This window comes from Dunckerocampus dactyliophorus, chromosome 18 (assembly GCF_027744805.1).
Source record: "Dunckerocampus dactyliophorus isolate RoL2022-P2 chromosome 18, RoL_Ddac_1.1, whole genome shotgun sequence".
Classification (NCBI taxonomy): Eukaryota; Metazoa; Chordata; class Actinopteri; order Syngnathiformes; family Syngnathidae; genus Dunckerocampus; species Dunckerocampus dactyliophorus.
In genome coordinates this window covers 14288927-14309310 of record NC_072836.1, presented here as the reverse complement: position 1 = coordinate 14309310, position 20384 = coordinate 14288927, and the positions used below count along the sequence as shown (strand labels likewise).

General features: G+C 41.3%; 2 protein-coding genes across 3 annotated transcripts; one reads left to right on the top strand and one right to left on the bottom strand.

The window, feature by feature from the left end:
* Positions 1–588: 588 nt before the first annotated feature.
* On the bottom strand, positions 589–13165 carry LOC129171574 (cyclin-dependent kinase 5 activator 1-like). Its single transcript, XM_054760364.1, has 3 exons — positions 12679–13165; positions 9700–10317; positions 589–7555 (listed from the first exon to the last, which is right to left on the bottom strand). Exons 2-3 carry the CDS (start codon positions 10210–10212, stop codon positions 7064–7066), a joined length of 1005 nt encoding a protein of 334 aa, XP_054616339.1. The 5' UTR covers positions 10213–10317; positions 12679–13165; the 3' UTR covers positions 589–7063.
* A 4292-nt stretch (positions 13166–17457) lies between these two features.
* rpain (RPA interacting protein) lies at positions 17458–20289 on the top strand. Of its 2 annotated transcripts, XM_054760015.1 has the most exons (7): positions 17460–17672; positions 17790–17981; positions 18176–18248; positions 18337–18448; positions 18534–18597; positions 19098–19238; positions 20096–20289. In XM_054760015.1, exons 1-7 carry the CDS (start codon positions 17601–17603, stop codon positions 20123–20125), a joined length of 684 nt encoding a protein of 227 aa, XP_054615990.1. In that variant the 5' UTR covers positions 17460–17600; the 3' UTR covers positions 20126–20289. The 2 variants fall into 2 exon arrangements, with proteins under 2 accessions (XP_054615989.1, XP_054615990.1); XM_054760014.1 differs by having other exon boundaries at positions 17458–17672; positions 19098–20104.
* The last annotated feature ends 95 nt before the right edge of the window (positions 20290–20384 follow it).

Sequence of the window (20384 nt, the reverse complement as noted above, 5' to 3'; positions counted from 1 at the left end):
TCTTTGTGTGTGCGTGGGTCAGCCGGGATAAGCTACAGCATACCCCAGCACACCCCATTGAGGACAAGCGGCATGATGGCTAAATGACACACCATGGGGCCAAAAGTAGCAGCAAGTAGCAAGTTGATCATAAAGGTGAGAAACACTATTGAATTCAAGAAAGAACTCGTTGCATGCTACAAAGATGGTGTCCCTTCCCCTACTCCCTAACCGCTCCTCATTGTCTTCACCAAGAAGAGTCTTCAATAAAGGTAAAAGTGATGTTAAATGTTCATTAGTCCATTTCATTCACATTTTGTATAGGATTTTGCTATGTTTTTTGCATGTAAAACTATAATTGTTCTCTATAAAATGTATTTTTGTTACTATTTTTGGGTAACGGATACATTGGATTTACATTATTTACCATGTAAAAAACTGATTCATTCAGTTTTCACTGTATTTTATTAAAATACATTTACATGAGCTTTGGGTAGTGACTGAAAGGACAAGATCGCAGGTACAAGAGGACGAAATGAGTTTTCTCCGTAGGGTGGCTGGGCTCCCCCTTAGAAATAAGGTGAGAAGCACTGTCATTCGGGAGAGACTCAGAGTAGAACCGCTACTCCTCCGCATTGAGAGGAGCCAGATGAGGTGGCTTGGACATCTGGTCAGGATGCTTCCCGGACACCTCCCTGGGGAGTCCGACCGGTAGAAGGCCTCGGGGTAGACCCAGGACATGTTGGAGAGACTATGTCTCCCAACTGCTGTAATGCAAAGGCGATCATTTGTCTATTAAATGAGCCAGCCGAGACCACGTTGCTTGTAAATGTTTTAATACAAAGTACCTGTAACAGCTGATCAACTTGTTCTTTCTTGCATACATAGTCATACCTCCACATAGTAACAGACTGCAGCATCAGTATTCTATCAACACTAGTAGATTTCAGTTTCAACAAAGATTGTTACACAGTATGATTCACAAATGGGACAAAAAAAAAACATAATAATGCGAGAATAATTATATTACACGATAGTTTTTGTCTTGTACGCGTTGCAAGATCAAATATGGCACATAGTTGATGAGAGATGATTGAAAGGATTCAGAGTTCTCTCAGAAGGTCAGTGTCTTTAAAATGCTTCCTCTCCTTGTCACATTTCCTCATTGAAGCAGGCGAGATCCGTTTGTAGAAATAAATGTGAACAATTCCAGCAACATTCACCACAAACACATCATCGCCCGCGCTTCTTTCTGGGAAATCCGCATGCCACAAAATAGTCTCAATGCAATTCTGTGAACCCGTGTGATGAAGAACACAAACAGCGGGTGAAGATTGCCTCTAAAATACATCGTATAGTTGACAATTCACCTGTCCAAATAGAAAAAGACTAGAGAATTCATTACAGACAGTGTTCATCTGCTCTAACATAAATATTACGTGATCCAGCCCACACAGCTTATAAAAGATTCAAGCCTAATAAGGACCGTGATGTCTTGCTCTTACAGTAATTGGGTTTGGTAGCTGCACCATTTGCAGCAGCTTAAACATTTAGTACTGGAAAAACACACCAGTGAGAAGCCTTTTCACATGCACAAACAATAAAAGTAAGTGTTTGATCATATCATTAAGCTACAGCGTGAGCTCATTGTCCGATTTAAAATGTTGTTTGCTTATTTCCACGCCCAAAAAAAGATGTGCAGTTTTGTTAGTTATACCAACTATATGTGCTTTCACACAACTCATAAAGCTTGTATTATATTCGCCTATTTGTCCAGCTAGTAGCTACCAAGAATATTGTATCTGCTGACAGTAGAGAAATGAAGTGACGTTCAATATATATAAACGCGTATACAAAATACGGCATTATTCGGCATTACGGCATTATTCACTTGTCAATGACAAGTGAATGAATGTCAATGACGTGACTGTATTGTGAAAAAAATACAGATCCAGGTTTTAAATCCCCCCTTTTCTATTCGCCAAGCCCATTGGTGATATTTGAACCTGCAATTATGTCGTATAATTCCAACCAAACCAAGTATATATAATATCACTGAAGCAACTGTCCTTCAGAGAAATGCTACTATTAGTCTATTCAATCCAGCAGAAACAGAAAAACAACAACATAAAAAACGAGTGTGTCAATCTCCGTATGCATAACATGTATCGTGAGGTCAGATTCTGGATCTGGGCTACATTGTAGGTTACCACCAGAACACAAAACTTTAGTTAAAACACCAACAACCACAGGTAGACATGGCATTCTGTGGTGTTTTTATAATTCTAATTCCGCGTGTAGTGCAGAATAATCTCATACTTTTACAAAGTTGAATGCTCCAAATGTCGATGAATGCAGGTTTGGTGTTCAATTGGAGTCAACGGAGAAACCGACTGTTCATTATTTTCCTTCACAGTATCTTTAAATTAGCTGATACAGTGAAACCCGTTTATGTCGACGCTCCTCGGACTGAGGCCGACATAAGTGGTTGTCAGCTCAACCGAAATTGAAATCTAAACCAGCCATTGCTCGCACATTTACGTGTGACTTTGCTCAAAAGAATTTTTGGCACTTCCTCCATTTGTGTAGATTTTATTTCTATTCTTGCGTTTTCATGTTATGTTTTACACTCTTTTGTAACAGAGCCGCTGCAGTCATTTTGTTGTATGTCTCGACTACAATGACAATAAAGCTTTCCTGTGCGTTCAGATCATTTCTCCTGTGGCTGGGGATCAAAAATGGAATTAAAAATCTGCATTTTGTTAGTTGCTGTGGGAGAACCCAGGTAAATACTGCCGAGCTGTTATTGTGAAGCTTACTTTGCAGTGAGCAGGAAGTCGCTGCGTGTACGTTTTAATGCTGTGTAACTAGACAGTAGTTATATTGTGGTTGGTTTCACGCTGCTTAGAGTAAAATGGTGAAGTTAACAATACTACAACACATGTCGACATAAACGGACCGATTTTTCATAGAAATAACCCCACTGGTCCTTAAAGGTCGCCTTAAGCGGACACTTTTTAATCACACGAGGAGTTGGTCGACATAAGCAGAACCAACTTAAGCGGGTTCCACTGTATTTCTGTATTATTTTATGATTTAATATGAAAGTATTTAAAGTAGAACTTCATTCTAGTTTCCTATTAATGAATGAAAATAATTTTACGTTAACTGCAGATTTGAAGTGATTGATAACGCTGATGACCATTTTTACTTTTATATGTACTTAACAATGTAACCTTGTAGTATTCTGTCATTACCATGTGACCAAGATGCCCTTTACAGTCAATGCATGTGGAGTGCTTTGCCCTTATTGATGTGCGCACAGCACTGACTGCCTTTTCACGTTTCCTTCATGAGCGAGTCTTTGTGTACAGTCACCAGACGTCATTGTGCCCGGTCTTTCCTGTAACGTATCGTCATGTGCAGCGCCCAGCCAAAAGCAGCATGCCTATAAAGCTATAAAAGCACACATGCGATTTGCTGAATGAGTGAAGTTCAGAAGTGCAGTTTTTCTTTGCTGCTGTGAGGAGCATAGACTGTATAAAAGGGCGGATGATGCAGGTCAAGATGGCTACTCTACAAAAGTCTCACACAAAATACATTTGTATGCTTCCAACTTGACTTACTGTGCCTCACAAAGCGAGGTCCATGAAGGAGTTTGGTGTAGAAGAACTTTAGAGCCCTGACTTCGACCCCGCCATTCACATTTGGGGGGGAATTACAATCTCTCCATGACCTCGCACATTTTCTTCTCGATAAATTGACAAAAAAATAAATCCCCACTGCAAAATACTGTCATTCCAGAAAACTGAAAGATAATACAAACTTGATCTGTTATCTTCCATATTCCCTCATATATCTCCAATACAGTCAGATCCACCCCTCATTCATAACACAAACGTTAGAATTGAATCTGCATCTACATTTATACAGTCTATGAGACCATTAAAGGGGAGACTTATGTAGAATGGATGTGAAATGATAAGTGCTAAAAAATGCCACATCCTCTTTTTAAGTGATGCTCCCATCATGGTTTGCTTTCTTTCGTACTGTCACACTTTTTGTTATTGTTGTCAATGACGACAGCACCGTTATAGATCTAGGGCAGGGCTGTCCAAACGTTTTCCACCGAGGGTCGCTTGTGTATGTATGCGGCTGGACGTATTTCGCATTTGAATTTGTTAAACACATGAAAAATCGACACAGTTGTTATTTTTTGGGGTGTAAGACACAGTGGAACCTGTTTATGTCTTTATGCATCCCTATATTTGCATTTGAAAATTAAAAATAACACAAAATAAGGAAAATTCTGATCTTTCCGCCATGTTACTTTACTGGCATGCTTTTATTTTGAAGGCCCGACTTTACCAGTTACAGGATGTGTTACGCCGATGTTGCCCGAGTGTTGCAGAGAGGACCACAAACTGTCCTGCTCTGGCATAACTGGAGAGGATGTTTTTTGTCATGAAAATTAAAACTCAAACTAAAAACAGGAGGGCGCTGGGAAAGAAGGGCAAAATATGGGAGTTTTAAACGGGAGGACTGACGTTGTTTAATGCGGCGTAGCGATAACGAGGAAGTTGATGAGACGACAAAATAAACTGACAAATTTGTCCAAAGGCCTGAAGTTTTTTTGAGAAAAAAAGCAGTCTCCGTTCATGTTGACGTCAACTTAAGTGGCCATTTTTTAGTATTAAAAAGAACTGGTTGGTCAACATAAATGGGTCTAGTGGTTAGAATGTTGGCCACACAGTCAGGAGAGGTTTTCTCCGGGTACTCCGGTTTCCTCCCACATTCCAAAAACATGCATGTTAGGTTAATTGGCGACTCTAAATTGTCTAAATTGTCCATAGGTATGAATGTGAGTGTGAATGGTTGTTTCTCTATATGTGCCCTGCCATTGGCTGGCGACCAGTCCAGGGTGTACCCCGCCTCTCGCCCAAAGTCAGCTGGGTTAGGCTCCAGCATACCCCCGCGACCCTGATGAGAACAAGCGGCATCGAATTTTCATACATAAGGGGTCCCAGACCCGACATCCATCCCACCCAGAACCCTGCTTATTTGCACCCTCCGCCGAAGAGTGGCAAGAGTGACGCACAAAAATCATCAAAGACATTTTGTAAGATGTACAGGTAGCCGGCCATTTTGGTTTGCCACCAGGCTAAACTTTGGACAACCCTGACCTAAGGAAAAAGTGCAGGAGAATGAGGAGTTATTATATAACTCCCCATTGAGGATAAGCATTGGAGGGGTCAGTATTGCATTTTGCTATGTTTTTGTAAACAATTTACTGCTGGGCCTGTTCGGTGATAATACAGTGGAACTTGTTTATGTCTACATCATGGCATCAATGACACAAGCGGTTGTCGACATCACTGAAACCGAAACTAACCATTGCTTCCAAGTTTACTTTTTTTGGCCAGAAAATGGGTAGAATGAACTAACTGAAGCTAACTAGGGGTGTCATGAGACGAGACGATACACAAGATTAACATTAAGAAAAGTACAAAGAAAAAATATTAAATATATAAACAATACATCACAATTTACGTTACACTCTTCTGCACTCTATGTGAATGCTACGGGCCCCGCCTCCACCCATTGATGCAAAGAGACTGTATGACTAACAAAAGGGCTCCTCCCAGGCCTAATGCCAGGGAGACATTTTTTTTAACGAGAAATCTTTAATCTCGTAAGAGCTTGTCACACCCCTAAAGCTTACTTCTGCACTGAACTGCGTGCACATTTTAATCCCGTCTAACTAGGCAGCAGTGATGTTGCTGTTTCACGCCGCTTAGCGATAATAATAATGGATTAGACTTTATTTAGTGCTTTTCAAGGCACCCATGAACCCATTATTAATTCACTCACTTGTGGTGGTAAACTACATCTGTAGACACAGCTGCCCCGGGGTGGTCTGCCGGAAACGTGGCTGCCAATTTGCGCCTACGGTCTCTCCTCCTCTACCTCCTGAGCCACCGCTGCCTAATCACGATGAAGTTAACAGTTTTTTCATAGAAATAACCTTTTTGGATCTCAAATTTGACATCAGCAATGTATGTCTACGTCAAATTAAGCGGGCGCTTTTTAGTAATAAGAACACGGTGGATCAGGACTTGAAGAGTCGGTCGGCATGGACGGGTTGCCAACATAAACGGGGACCGACTTAAACGAGTTCCACTGTAATATGTGCTCTCACTGTTGAAATTCCAAGCAGCCCCCACATAAGAACATCATTAAAAACCAGAGTGTCGATGAGTGCAATAAGTCTAAGCTTATGAGAATAGGAATAAGGTTAATTGGAGTTGGCAATAAGCAGGTGGTCATGACCGGTGACTTATGACGTGACCTCATGCGACGCGGTATCAGTATCCTGTAATTTTATGATTACGTATACTACTCAGCTTTACTTACATACTCTAACTGCATGTTGTCTGGTGTTTCTAATCTTTCAGTCACAAAGAAAAAAAGACTATCACTACCACTTGACACAGGACTGACAATTCTTACCTCACTGATGCAACACACAGGTCACAAAGCTTGTGCCTGACCCGCAGCCTTTATTCTTGATTAATGCCAAATTCAGCAATTGGCCCAAAAATGTCATGACCTAGTTCAGGGGTGTTTAAAGTGCGGCCAATTTGGTATTCAGCCAAATTCTAAACATAAAATCCATTATTAATAAGATATATGATTAGATATTACACTATTTTGCTTTGCTGCCTATGACACAATGCTAAGATGTCAATAGCTTAGCATGTACTGACCTACACTGGATTGGTGAGAGCATCAAATGCATCAAAGATGGCTCACCCGCATCCTTCAATTTTTCGGTATTCTGTTTGGACACCCCTGGCGTAGTCACTGTACGATTTTACCTTTGTCAGGCACAGTAGTCTTCAGAGACTTAGCAGATCATGTCTGCCCGTTTCTGTGCCCCCGTTGTCCTAAATAACACAACTATAAAACATTAGAGACGCCAGACAACACCACTGTTTTAAAGTACACTGCATTACAGTAGTCCACCTGTCCTTGACATATTAACACCCTCCATTCATTCTTTCTTCCCACCTCCCACGTCCTTTTATCGGTCGAGGCCTATAAAGAGTTTGGTCTTCTCCTCTTCTTTCTTGCTCTCATTCTTCAGGTCAGCAAACACCTGGGTGAAGAAGTGCGGGTCGGTGTTAATCTGGAGCATCTTGCCGCTCATGCGGTTGATGATCTCCAGGCAGCGGTCCCAGAAGGCCTCCTTCTCAGCCTCGACCAAGAAGGGCTTCAGTGGGTAGGAGATCTCATTGCCCATGTAGGAATAAGACAGGTAGAGGCATGTGAGCAGCGACGCCTGCAGCTCGCGCTCCGACGCCACCTCGGCGGAGACCACGTCGCGGCACAGCATGTAGAGGAAGACCACGTTGGCCGGGGTGATGAAGCCCTGGTCCTGCCAGCCCTGAAGGAGGAGGGAGCGGTCCACGCTGCGCAGCCACAGGACCGGATCGGTCGGGGAGAGACGCTTCAGTCGGTAACAACGGCGGCACAGGAATTCACCGAGGCTGCGCATCAGCTCACTGGTGGAGGCCTGATGTGTACAGAAGAAGAAGGTTCAGTGTGGGAGGAGAACGCAAAGGTAGAGGAATTGGGAAAGGATTATGAAGACATCGTGTTTCCCCCTAAAAATGCATATGAATCCTTAGAGACGCTAAAATACATCACAGCACCATATCGACCTGAATATAAGATGTTATTTTTATTTATTTTATACTATTATCTAGCAGAGATGCATTTTGTTAGTTTCTGTGGTAGAATACAGGTTAATCCTGCCATGCTTTTATTTTGAAGCTTACATCGCAATAAACAGGAAGTCAAATTGTGCACGTTATGTTGTTATAATGACAAAGTTAACAATACTACAACCAGAGTTGGGCAAATTACTTTAAAAAGTAATTAGTTACAGTTACTTTCCCCAAAAAATACTCAAAATAAGTAACAAAATTACTCGTTCATAAACGAGCTACTCGGTAAACTCATTTTATTGTGTTACTTTTTTGAATAAACTCCAAATATGTTCAAGAATTGGGATTTTGCTTTGATGAGATTAGAGTCACTTTACTCTGGGACATAATGTACATGTCACATGTTCTTGCCTTTTATGTTAATGACCTCGAAGTAGTTTTAACTTGACAGACCACTCTGGCTCGTCATTGTTGCATCGAGTCCTCTCGTGCGGCTTAGAGATGTGACCTTTTCCGAACAAACCGAGTGTTTTGAGCAGCTCTTTTGACTGAACGATGACAACCAATTCCCAGTTATAAGAATGGCTCGTTCGTTTATCTTATAATCCTATACCGTATCAGTAAGGAATTGGTTAAAAGAGCCATTCCAAAGACTTGACTGGTTCGCAAACATCACATCTCTACAGTCATGGGAAATATTTGTAGACCACCCTTGTTTCTTTAGTTTCTCGTTCATTTTAATGCCCGGTACAACTAAAGATACATTTGTTTGGACAAGTTTAACAACAAAAATAGCTCAGAAGACTTTACTTTTTTGGCTATTGATGTACGAACGTGATTTTGGTGATTATCAAGAAAACCACGTGTTTTCGGACTCAGTTTTCGGACTGAGTTTTATAGAAATGACCCTTCGGGGTCTCACATTTTATGTTGACTAAAGCAGTCGACCATGTATGTGATGGCAACTTAAGCAGACACGTTTATGAAGGTAATAGCAATGGTGGTACCAGGACAAGGACTGGTTAGTCGGTCAACATAGACGTGTTGTCGACATAAGCCTGTTACGCTGTCTCGTCCTTGAGTACGTCTCTGTGGGTGGCTCTGTTGTTGTATCATTTGCATCCGGGTGGTGTCGGGGTACAGTCGTCCCTCGCTACGTCGCGGTTCAAACATCGTGCCCTCACTCTACCGTAGTTTTTCAAAAATTAATGAATTCATAAATGATTGTTGTTTCATGTTTGAATATGGTCTATAATTAGTATTTTTAAAAAATGATGCGTATTAAAGCAAACAGTACGTATTCATGGTCTAAATTCAGCATTTTCAAGCATAAAAATGGCTAAATGAATGAAAATACAAATATAAGGCATTCAAAAGACAGATATGAAGCATAATAAGGCGTCTGTGACTTGTTGTGTGCGCTTTTAAGAAGTGGGGCCTGGGAAGTGATGTGTGTGACGTCAGCCAGCGAGAGTTGACTGTTAGCTGATTGCTAGCAGCCGGTTAGCAGTGTCGAGAGTGGCCGACAGCAGCTCCTGTGTGAATGTTCACTGCATGTGTTCTCTGCTTGTTAATAGAGCGATTGAAGTGCATCGTGAGTCTCTCCTTAACCAGAAAAAGCAGCAGTAGAGTAGTATGCTACACTGGTCTCTAGGTGTCAGTAACATTACATTGAGTAGATAGCCACTAGGAAGTACGTTGTCAGTGCTAACATGAGTCTAGCTTGTCTTATTTAGCGTTCTTATTTTCTATTATTATGTCTACTATATTGGGAAATACAAGTGTGAAGGTTTTGTAATGGCTTTATTTCATATCTACAGGGCTCTAGTAATGGTAAAACCGTATTTAGAAGGTCATAAGTCAGTGTTTTGCAAGTCTGATGTACGTAGTCTTTTATCTCAAGTCTCGAGTCAGGTCTCAAGTAAAGACATTTTCTTGCACGACAATAGGAACACACCTTATTATGCAATATTATGCAAGATGAGGTTACCTGAACTATAACACGCTTGGGCGTGCCAACTGCAGTCGAAGGTTGGATCCCGGAGCCTGTTAGGGAATTCTTTTTGGCAGCTACTGTTGCTACATTAATCAGGGTCTTGGAGGTGGGGAGGTGGGAAGAGGTAGTTGTGGTGGTCGAGGGATCCTGACTGGAAGCGTAAGAGGAAAGGTTTGCGCAGGACTGCGACTTCTTCAGCTTCAAGCTGTTGGAAGCCGAACTAGAGGTGATGACGGCGTCCGCGTCTGGCGAGCATCCTTTCCCGCCATCGCCGCTGTCGGACTGCAGCTTTTTGGAGCCCTTCCTCTTTGCTGACACGGCCACGATACGTTTCCACGGCAGCACGCTGATGATGGAGGGACGTTTGAGGGATTTTGCAGCAGCTGCTGCAGCATCCTTGGCATTCTTGCTGTTCTGGACGGCCGTGTAGTGACCCACCGTAGCCGGGCCGTCCTCAAACAGGGCGGCCTTGCGGTAGCTGGGAGAGAGGGACAGCACTGTACCCATAATGCCTGCCGAGGGTCAGCGGAGCGGCAGAGGACGGGTGATTAGGACCAGTGGGAGGAAAGCTCCGTTATTGGAACCGGACCAAAACGTCTCACCTCTGTGAATCTGTGAGCAGAAAGAAGTCCTGATGTAAAACATTATTACAGCAAGACAGTCCAAATAAATGCAGCACACACTAAAAGAGCAATCCTCCATTTTCCCTCTGAGCTGTGAAACAAATCCCAGTATTTTGCTCAAGTTGGCTCCCTACAGTAGAAAGCTGCTTCCATTGTGAGTCACAGTCGCCCAGTTGCCATGACAACTAAGCAGTCTCCATCCCCTCCAGAAAAATCAGGACTATACCCTTCATGTCATTTTCTTTTTTTTTTTTTTTTTTAATATATACAGTATGCAAAATAGAGAATTTTCTTAAGTATTTCAGCAGAGTTTCTGGAAACTATTTTTAGACTTGCATGAATAACTCATACAACCCCATCAACACTTTAGATGTCTTAAAGCTTCTGAGTTGCTGCGCATGCGCTTTGTGACTGGTGACTGAAATTAATTGGTTACCTGACTCACAGCTTGTTGCGCATGTGCGAGTTTCTGCGCGTGCGCTCTGCCGCAAGTGAACCGAGCCCCCGATTCCATTCATCGAGTGTCACATATGAACTCGAGTCAGTAAAAGAAATCGAGTTTCCCATCACTGTAGTCCCTATACAGCTTTGTGCTTGACTTGAACTCATTAAGTCCCTAAATGGCGTACAATCGGAAACATTTCGGAGTGTTTGTCATGTGACTATCCCGGGATATGGCTTCCCCAAAATGGCTGTGTGTCAGCTTTGCCAAAAGCTTATCTTCTGCCATTTAAAGGTCATTTTCAACCCATTTAACAATTCTAATGCTTAAATAAGCTGTCAAATAGCTGTCCTCGCTATATTTCTTCAATAAATTCATATAAACAAAGCTGGGAAAATATTGCTATCGCTATTAGCCTTAAAATTGCTACAATATTTGTTCTTTTATTCAATTCAAGGCACATTTGTGGACAAAAAAAACAAAAAAGGAATACATTTCCCAAAAACACCCAATGTAACATACATGCATCACACGTATTTGACATCGATTAATAGTATTTTAGAAAATACATCAGAAATGTGTTGTATGCGTTCTACTCTATTGTTTTCCAGTAAAGGGTAGTCTCCTGAATTACTATTTCTAACGTTACAACGCCACGAAATGTGACGCATGACTAAGCACTGACGTCTACATCAACTCTCTGGATGTCGCTTCAGTCGCAGTTGTTTACTACTACTACACAGGAAGCTAAGAGTTGTGGTTCCTCACGCTTACTGGCCCCTAGCGTTATGGGAAGTCCCCAGCTCAGCCCTCAGCTCTTATGAAACATCTCTCAATGACACACACCACTAAAAAATGTTTTTAATGCGAATTATTTTACATATTTGAAGGTTTTTTTTTTAAAAAAAGTAGCGCAATAATTACTTTCCCAGTACCTAACTGCATTAATAATGGAGTAATTTCTTTACTCTGTAATAACTTTTTGGCGAAAGCAACTAGTAACTGTAACTAATTACTATTTTAAAGTTATTTGCCCAACACTGTTAGGGTGTTTTTTTTTTTTACTGTTGATTCTACTGTCTGTTTGTAATGTTTATATGATGAACATATTCACACCCATTACGCATTTTTATAGCGTGCATTTTGTTAGCCTAATGTTGTCTACTGATGTCTCCTTTAAATGTAATGACTTGACTACATTGTCATTATCATTGGAGCTGAGCTGAGGTGAAAGAGTTATCTTATTTTAACAAATAGCTAAAATGGCGAATATTCTGAATTTATATCCCCTGACAGTATTTTTGACACTTTCAAGTGTCATTTCCAACAAATGGACTTCTTGATGAGTGCATGCACGTTTAATTGAAGCCTCCTTCAGCTCTACGTCAGCCGAACAAGATTCACCCACGGATATGATGTATTTAGCTCCAAAAATCAACAAGTCATGTTTTTTGGATGACATTCCTTCACATGATGATCGTCAGTGTTTAAAAAGACACATGCATTTGGATTTAATCCTCACCTGTACACTTTAACGCTGATGCGGCGTCCTACCCTACTACAGGCCCGCAATGCTCATCAGTATTATATAAGAATCAAGATAGGCCAAGAAAGAAATGTGCGCAAGCATCCATCTTAGCTTCAAAATGGAAGCCCTGAAAACAAGACTCCCCACCTCCTCTTCTTTTTTTTCCCACACATACTCAGAAACGTCACATGTGTGTATTCTTATGTTCATTCAGTCAAATAGCTCCACAAAAGAACAGCCCTTATTGAGTTCTGGTTCTATATTGTTGAACTGGGTAGACAATTGAGTCTGGTCCTATTTTTTTACAGTCTATATTGCGTCCTGGTAGGTCTATTAACATTTTTAAATCACTCATACTGAAATGTGCAGTGTTTTCCCACCTGACACCTAGTCGACTCTCCTTGTCGGCTCCATGCAGACTATGACCACCTTGCAGCAAGGAAAATGCAGTCGGATTCCAGGTCTTCTGTTCGGTTTCCACGCAACACCGGTCCGTGAAAAGCCCCCACGCTGCAGGCCCGAATGTTGTCTCGTCCCCCGTGGGCTAAAGCTTCCTCCCAATCTTCATTTCAAAAACTGTTGTTTTCATGTGGGATTAAAATGCGATTAGAAAATGCGAAATGTGCAGCCGGAAGGTGTCCTCCATTCCAAAACCTACACGGCCACAGTGATGCTCACATCGCGTGTACGCAGGACGACGCACAGACTTAAAAATAAAATGTAAAAACAACAAAAACAAAATGCACCAAACACAAAGAAAGCGGGAGAAAATGGCCACTACAGTTTCCAAAAATAGACCTCGGCTTATACCCTTGGCAATGCAAACCTGCGAGAAAAGAGAGAGAGGCGCTGCTTTGATGCGGGTGTCTACAGTTATTCGGGTTGGATGCAGGACGGAAATGGCGCCTTCTGATTGGCTGCTGCGGTGGATGCTGCTGCTGCTGCTGCCGCCTCGCCGTCTCTGTCGCAGCCTTCTTCGTGAAACCATTGGACAGCCACCGGCTCCAGCCAATCAGAATCGCTCCGCTGTCCGAGGTGCTGACCCCAGCCGAGCAGATGTGTCAAAGCTGCTGTTGGGCAGTGGCAGGAGGTGCTGGGAGGCAGATGTAGAGATAGAGTGAGTGAACCCTGGGGATTGGTGATTACGTTTGCGTGGGCCAATCCACCACGTACGCTGCATGTGGAAAAGCCGCCTGTGGATTTTACTGTTGAACTGCTGAGATGAGCTCAGTACCTCTAAGAACACCATCAAACCCTTAAAAGCAGAGAAAGTGGAATACTGTAGCGCGGAACCTGTCTGTGTCGACGGCCCTTGAACTGGCTGAATGACGTGGACGTAAGCGGTGGTCAGCATGATCAAAATTAGCCGTTGCTTGCACATTTATGTGTTAATTTCGAGTGCGACGTAAAGAGAATGAAAGGATTTTTTTCACCAATACAGCAAACGTGGTTTTCCTCATTTTGTGCTTATTTTTATTTTGATTGTTCTATTTTCATATGGTATTTTATACACTTATCTATCGGAGCTGCAGTGATCATTTCATTGAATGTGTTGACTACAGGCCGCACAGTGGGCGAGTGGTTAACATGTTGGCCACATAGTCAGGAGATCTTGGATCTGGGCTCGAATCTTTGCTTGGGCGTCTCTGTGTGGAGTTTGCATGTTCTCCCCGTGCGTGCGTGGTGTTCTCCGGGTACTCCGGCTTCAAAAACATGCATGTTAGGTCGATCAATGACTCAAAATTGTCCATAGGTATGAATGTGAGTATGAATGGTTGTTGTGTCTACAGTATATGTGCCCCGCCTCTCGCTCAAAGTCAGCAGGAATGGGCATACCCCCGTGACCCTACAAGATAAGCAGCATAGGAAATGAATGGATGGATGGTCTTGACAACAATGACATTTAAAGTAAGAGAAGGGCTGCGTCTCAAATCGAATACTTCCATCAGTACAAATCAGTATGTACTGTATACTATGTACTGTACACTGCGTACTACACACATTTTGACAGCGTAGTGCTGCCAAATCCATTAATGTTGTTGCTCACTTACCAAAAATGACGATCAACGTGTTTATCTGCTTCCTCTTTTTCTTCTCTCCATTTTATTTGTGAATTGCAACCACTCAAATTAGTCCCTCTCCTTTTTGCTATGTAGCCAAGATGGCGATAATTTAAGGGTGGTTAGGCTCCATCACTGCACACTTACCATTTGGGGCATTTCGCCCTATTTCTCACTATTATCGCACTTACGCACTCAAACTGCTCAGCGTATGGACACAGCTAAGGTATATAATATCTATAATATCTATAATAATCTCTATTATTGAAGTTTTACAAATTATGCAAGAAAAACAATAAAAACAAAACCAGAGGCTTCCCTTAGTATTCTTCCAAAGGAATGTCCGTTGTGCACATACGATGCAAATCACATTTATATACTGTATATACAGTATATTGCACATCCCTAATATAGGGATGTCTGATAATATCGGCACACCGATATTGCTATAAAAATGTAATTTCAGTTGATATCGGTTTTTCCCTATGATAAAAAACTGCTGTACCTGTATATAAAGGCCTTTGCGCTCCCGTATGGCGGTGGAAATCCTTCATCACGTCCTGAGTTATTCCTCGCAGTCGGAACTGGGCTTGATATGTTGAAAACATGTGGGTGTGGCGCAGATAGCACTGATGTGCTCGTTAGCTTTGTAGCGGCGCCGGCACGGTCTCGCTGTCTCTGTTGTCAGTCGACATTTTTACCCACGTCGCAGGTCACCAAATGTGAAGATGCGATTCACAACCAGACAGGAGTCGAGGTAGGTGGCACCAATCAGTTTACCCTCCGCTCAACTCAACCACAAGCAACAATTCTTTAGTAATAGCTAAGTGGCTACAACAAACTCAACAATTAAGGCAAGAAAATCTTAACAAATCATCTTCATCTTCAGGATTTATATTCACATTCTTGACGTATGCAACAAACGGTGTTCAAATTCCTTCAAAAAATATTTTAATTGTCCCACATTGCCATAAGAAGTGGAATAGAGTTCCCTTACTTTCCATGCATTTTGTACATACTGTATGTCTGGTATGTTTGTGTTCTATCTGTTTAGGTCAAACATACAGTACATACATACATACACATTAACCACTTATAATGTATAAATTTAAGTCTTACATTTATTGATTTAGTTTGCAGTTTAGTTTTAGATAGAATTGTAGATCTAAATGCCCTCACGTGCTCAACGGATTTACTCTGCCAGGGAAAAGTGTGAGATACACTTTCTCTGTTATACAGAATTCATTTGACTTGGATGCTTGTTACTATGCAAATTTGGAGCGGCCGGACCGGAGCAAGAGGGGATAGAGAAGAAGAGAAAAGAAAACAGAGGGTGGGGCGTGGGGATAAGAGGGGGACAAAAAAGACAGAGACAGGGACAACAGCATCAACAACAATTGTGACAACAACAAAACAACAGAAACAAACAGGACTACATCAGCAAATGTCTGTGACGACTATAAGACCCTGACGGAAAGGACAAAATAATATCAACAACCACAAAGACAATACTGCATTGAAAGTCACACAATAGTAGTAATGAAATTATTAACTATGATAGTGAGGCTGTTTTTTTATTAATAGCATTTCTAAAGATGAGTAGAGAGGTAGGGCTAGGTCACCATTTTGGCTCGATTTAATACAATTTTTAACATTGAAGGTATTTAAAGAAGTGTCCAGATTGTACTTGGCTCTCAGTTGGTCAAAAGATAACATTATACTTGGTTCTGACAGATATACCGTAGGTCTTTTCATCCTTTTTCCTACCATGATTTGAACGCACCATCCGCCCTCCCCGGCCTATAAAAATCATTACCCCATACCCGTTTATATATTTTTTTTTAACATTGTTCCATATCTTGATCGGATCGGATTTTTAACTTGTTTATGTAAATTAAAGTAATCAATGTTGCTTTTTAAAAATTAGGAACTCCCTCCACAAAAGCACAAGGTCTGTTTGACGATTTTAATATCATGTTTGCAAAGATGTCCAATTTACCGTCTGCAGGTACACTCCCGAACTAAACTTTTACACCAGTTGAAAAACTGCAAGGATTCACATTTTCAAGACAAAAAAGAAATGGGAGTGAGACCCCCAAAAAATTTGAGTAAGCAATTTATTGCAAATAACCATAAAATTGAAATAGGCTTTCATTACATGATCAAAAAACATGCTTTGAAAAAAACAACAACTGAAATCTCCCTAAAATAGAAATACAACTTTTAAAAAAGCACTCAGTAATTAGTGCAATCCATATATTGCATGCATCATAAAGAAGCTCATATTTACTATTTCAGCTTACAACACATCGATAAAGGGATATGTGGTCATGTGTGCTGTTTTTCCTACTTCTGTACTCGGCTCCTGTGCTTATTTCCTGACACAACTGCTAAAGCTATCTGACTATCTCCTTTGGCCGTTTCCAAACTCTCAGCCCCCATCTAATAAAGAGACAGACAGATGACTTTCTTTAAATCGCTCATCCGGTGACGGTCGCCCAACTCAATGTGACGCTCCATTCGTGATTTCAGGGAAATCTGAAATATTTCAACCGAAGCATACGAGGTACGATCTAAAAACGTTCCATTGAGGCTGACGACTGCGACAAGCGAGTATTTACAAGAGAGCATTGTGGCCACAGTGGGGAGAAAACATTAATAAATTTATCGAAAATAATGATAATATTTCGAGAAAGAATTTGGAATTTGAAGAGTGAAAGTTAAAATTCCCACATACACTTAACGCAACTACAATACTTGTCAGTAACTTATTAATAATTAGTACGTTTATAATTTGTCGTTAATGATTGAAGTGTAAGTTAAATAATAATAGTAATAATAATATTAATAATAATAATAATAATAATAACAATAATAATAATAATAATAAAATCTTCCCTTTTTTGTTGAAAATACGACATTTTTCTCGTAATATTACGGCTTAATTCCTGGGAAATCACGTCCTTTCCTCGTAATATTACAACTACATTGCAGTAATACGGATTTGGGATATTTTTTCAAATAAAATTACTCTTTCTATGACTTAATTGTTAAGTATCGTGTTTTTTGTATTACAAATTTTGAACACCATTACCCATAATGCAAGTAGTGCAACTACTACTTCCGGTGCAATGTGTTAAAACAGGATCTGGTTTTGTTTTCGCGGAACTGAAGAGACTAACTGTGGTTGTGAAGGTACATCGTAGCTATTTCTTTTGTTATTTTTTTCACCGGACTATAAAATGGATGCTTTGCAGAGGCACCGTTTGCTTTATAAAGCAACAACACCGCCATGGAAAGAAACATATCGCAAGGTGGGACATTTTAAATAGTTACTTTTGCACGCTAGCATGATAGCTGTAGCCATTTCACAAATACAGTATACATAAACAGTGGCTTACCGTGTGTATGTTTGTCGCTATATTTAACAGCGCTGTGTAGAAAGGCTCAAGGGTAGCCGGTCGAGGTTGCTTGACAAGTATCGCAAGATGGGTGAAAGCCCGAAATGCCACGGCTCCACTGCTTCCATCGTTGTACAAGAGATCATGGAGGAGGAGTGGGCCGCTCTGCAGTCAGAGGACCAGAGGTTGCCGTCTCTGTGGGGCCCAGATGGTATTGCAGAGGTACGCAAGCTTTTTCTATCGTGGCGCATAGGGCCTCCAAAACAGGTTTTTTAACACACACACACACACACACACACACACACACACGCGCGCGCGCGCGCTATTGTACCTCTCGGCCACCTTACTTTGGAGATGCTTCGTTTCCATTCGAGACATACGAACTCTTCTCTTCTGTTCTGTTCTGTGGTCAATAGATGTATAGTGTCATGAAGGAGTATGATGAACTGGCAGTATTGGAGACAATCCAACAGGAGCTCCTGTCTTACGGTAAAGTGTAGCACACGTTCATCCACAGTGCTGTAGTGCGAATTCAAACATAAATGGCAAGGCTGAACATTTTCCCCTCTTACTCCAGAAATATCAATTATGGAAGAGTATGAACGGAACCAACAATTCGAGGAGCAGTACTTTTCATCTGTTGTGGAAGGAATGGAAGAGACTCATATAATTTGCCCCCTGTGCCACGCGTAAGTGTGACGATGGATGAAATTGTGTTTGTTGAATGATTTCAGGACTTTTTATAAATTGACATAATCTGCTTGTGTTTGCTAGGAATTACTTGAACATAAACACTCATTTCATCTCCTGCCCCTGTGGACTTTACAGTAATACAAAGGTTTGTATACTCCAGCCACCAATACAAAACAATGGGTTACATATGTCCTCAAAATGTCATGTTGCACACATTAGGGCAGGAGTGGGCAAACTACGGCCCGGAGGCCACATCCGGCCCGCCAAGCGTTTGAATCCAGCTTGTCAGTTGTCTCCAAAGTATTTAATGGAAACTTTTTTAACATAGAAGCTGGCAACATGACTTGCACGTAGTCAGTCAGTCAATCTGAGAACAACCTTTTGATGGTTTCAGTAGCTTTTCATACACAGCAATCCCGACAAATACCTCACCCACAGTGCCAAACAAACACCAATAACATAACACCAGTCAACCAGTATGTGACACACAGCGTAACTTACCCACTGCCCTGTCTGGGGAAGTAAAAAAGGAGGGACGTTCATAGTTCATATTGTTTATCACACTTTCTTTATTCATGTATATTCAGGGTGTCTTATTTCTAAAATAGATTTTTGCTGAAATCTTTTGTTGTACTCCGGCTTCAGGGGAAGAACATCACGCCAGACGTCCTACAGCGCCTTCTAGAATCCAGAGTTACGGAGCACATGGAAGACTGTCCCTACAACCCTGTTTTCTCACTGGCGTCAAGCGCAGATACATCTCCCAACCTGCTGATTAGCTGCCAAGTACGACAAATTGAGTCAGCAGCGTCTGTAAACAGTTCTCGCCATTCCCTGCAACCTAATTGACTTCCAGAGAACCAGTAACATGCATGCTGCACGTAATTTAACAATATACAGTGGAACCCGATGAAGTCGGTCCCATTTATGTCGACAACCTGTTTATGTGGAACAACTCAAGTCTTAGTCCAGAGTGTTCTTATTACTAAGTAGTGCTTAAGTCAATGTCGACTTACGTGGTCGACCGCTTTTGTAGACGTCACATTTTAGATCCAAAGGGGTCATTTCTATGAAAAATAGGTCAGTTTGTTTTGTAGCAGTAACTTCACCATTATCGCCAAGCAGCGTGAAACGACAACGGCAACAAGTGGCTTCCTGTTCAGTGAAAAGTAAGCTTCAAAATAAAAACATGGCAGTACTAACCTGGATTTAACACAACAGATAACAAAGGCATCCATTTTATTCATTTTTTTCAAGGTTGTTACCCACAAGGAGAAAGATTTGCACATGTGCAAAAGCTTTGTCGTTGTCATGAAAATGTACAGGAACAAAATTACCGCAGCAGCTCTCTTTGGTAGGAGTTAAAGATATATAAAAACAGAAGAACCAAAATAAAATTATACACATATGGAGGAAAAGCATGTTAAGAAATTGCCGTAGGTTCAAAAATCCTTTATCACCCGTTCTCCTCATGTCTCCGCTGAAAGGGACAAGTAAATGTGCAAGCAGTGGCTAGTTTCGGGTATGTGTTGTCGACGTGAGTCAGCCAGTCTGAGGGGATTCGACTTAAACGGGTTTCACTGTAGCATGCTGTGTTCTTAAACCTACACATCAACCATCACATTATGTCACTCTGCTTTCAGGTTTGTGACTACCTCTCGATCGTCCTGTGACTGCCAGAAGACAGAATTTTTAAATTTATTTATAGTTATGTACATTCAAATAAACTATTTTTAAAAAAAAAATATATTTTTAGTACTACTTACTATTTTGTTTTATTTCTTCCCATAATCCACCAGCTGTACAAATTGTCGAAGGCGGGTCTGTTTGTGGAGAAAATCAGGATGTTGATATTCTGGTCAGATCAGAAACAATAAACATGAATGTTCCACTAAGCAAAGAAGAGGGTAAACCCATAATCCAAAAGACATG

What these genes read in the sequence shown, in the direction of transcription:
- LOC129171574 (XM_054760364.1), bottom strand. Translation starts at nt 10,212, where the DNA reads ATGGGTACAGTGCTGTCCCTCTCTCCCAGCTACCGCAAGGCCGCCCTG. An exon ending in CCAAGCGTGTTATAGTTCAG is followed by an intron (nt 7,556 to 9,699) that starts GTAACCTCATCT and finishes TGTACACATCAG; the next exon opens with GCCTCCACCAGTGAGCTGAT.
- rpain (XM_054760014.1), top strand. Translation starts at nt 17,601, where the DNA reads ATGGATGCTTTGCAGAGGCACCGTTTGCTTTATAAAGCAACAACACCG. An exon ending in GGAAAGAAACATATCGCAAG is followed by an intron (nt 17,673 to 17,789) that starts GTGGGACATTTT and finishes TATATTTAACAG; the next exon opens with CGCTGTGTAGAAAGGCTCAA. An exon ending in ACAGGAGCTCCTGTCTTACG is followed by an intron (nt 18,249 to 18,336) that starts GTAAAGTGTAGC and finishes CTCTTACTCCAG; the next exon opens with AAATATCAATTATGGAAGAG.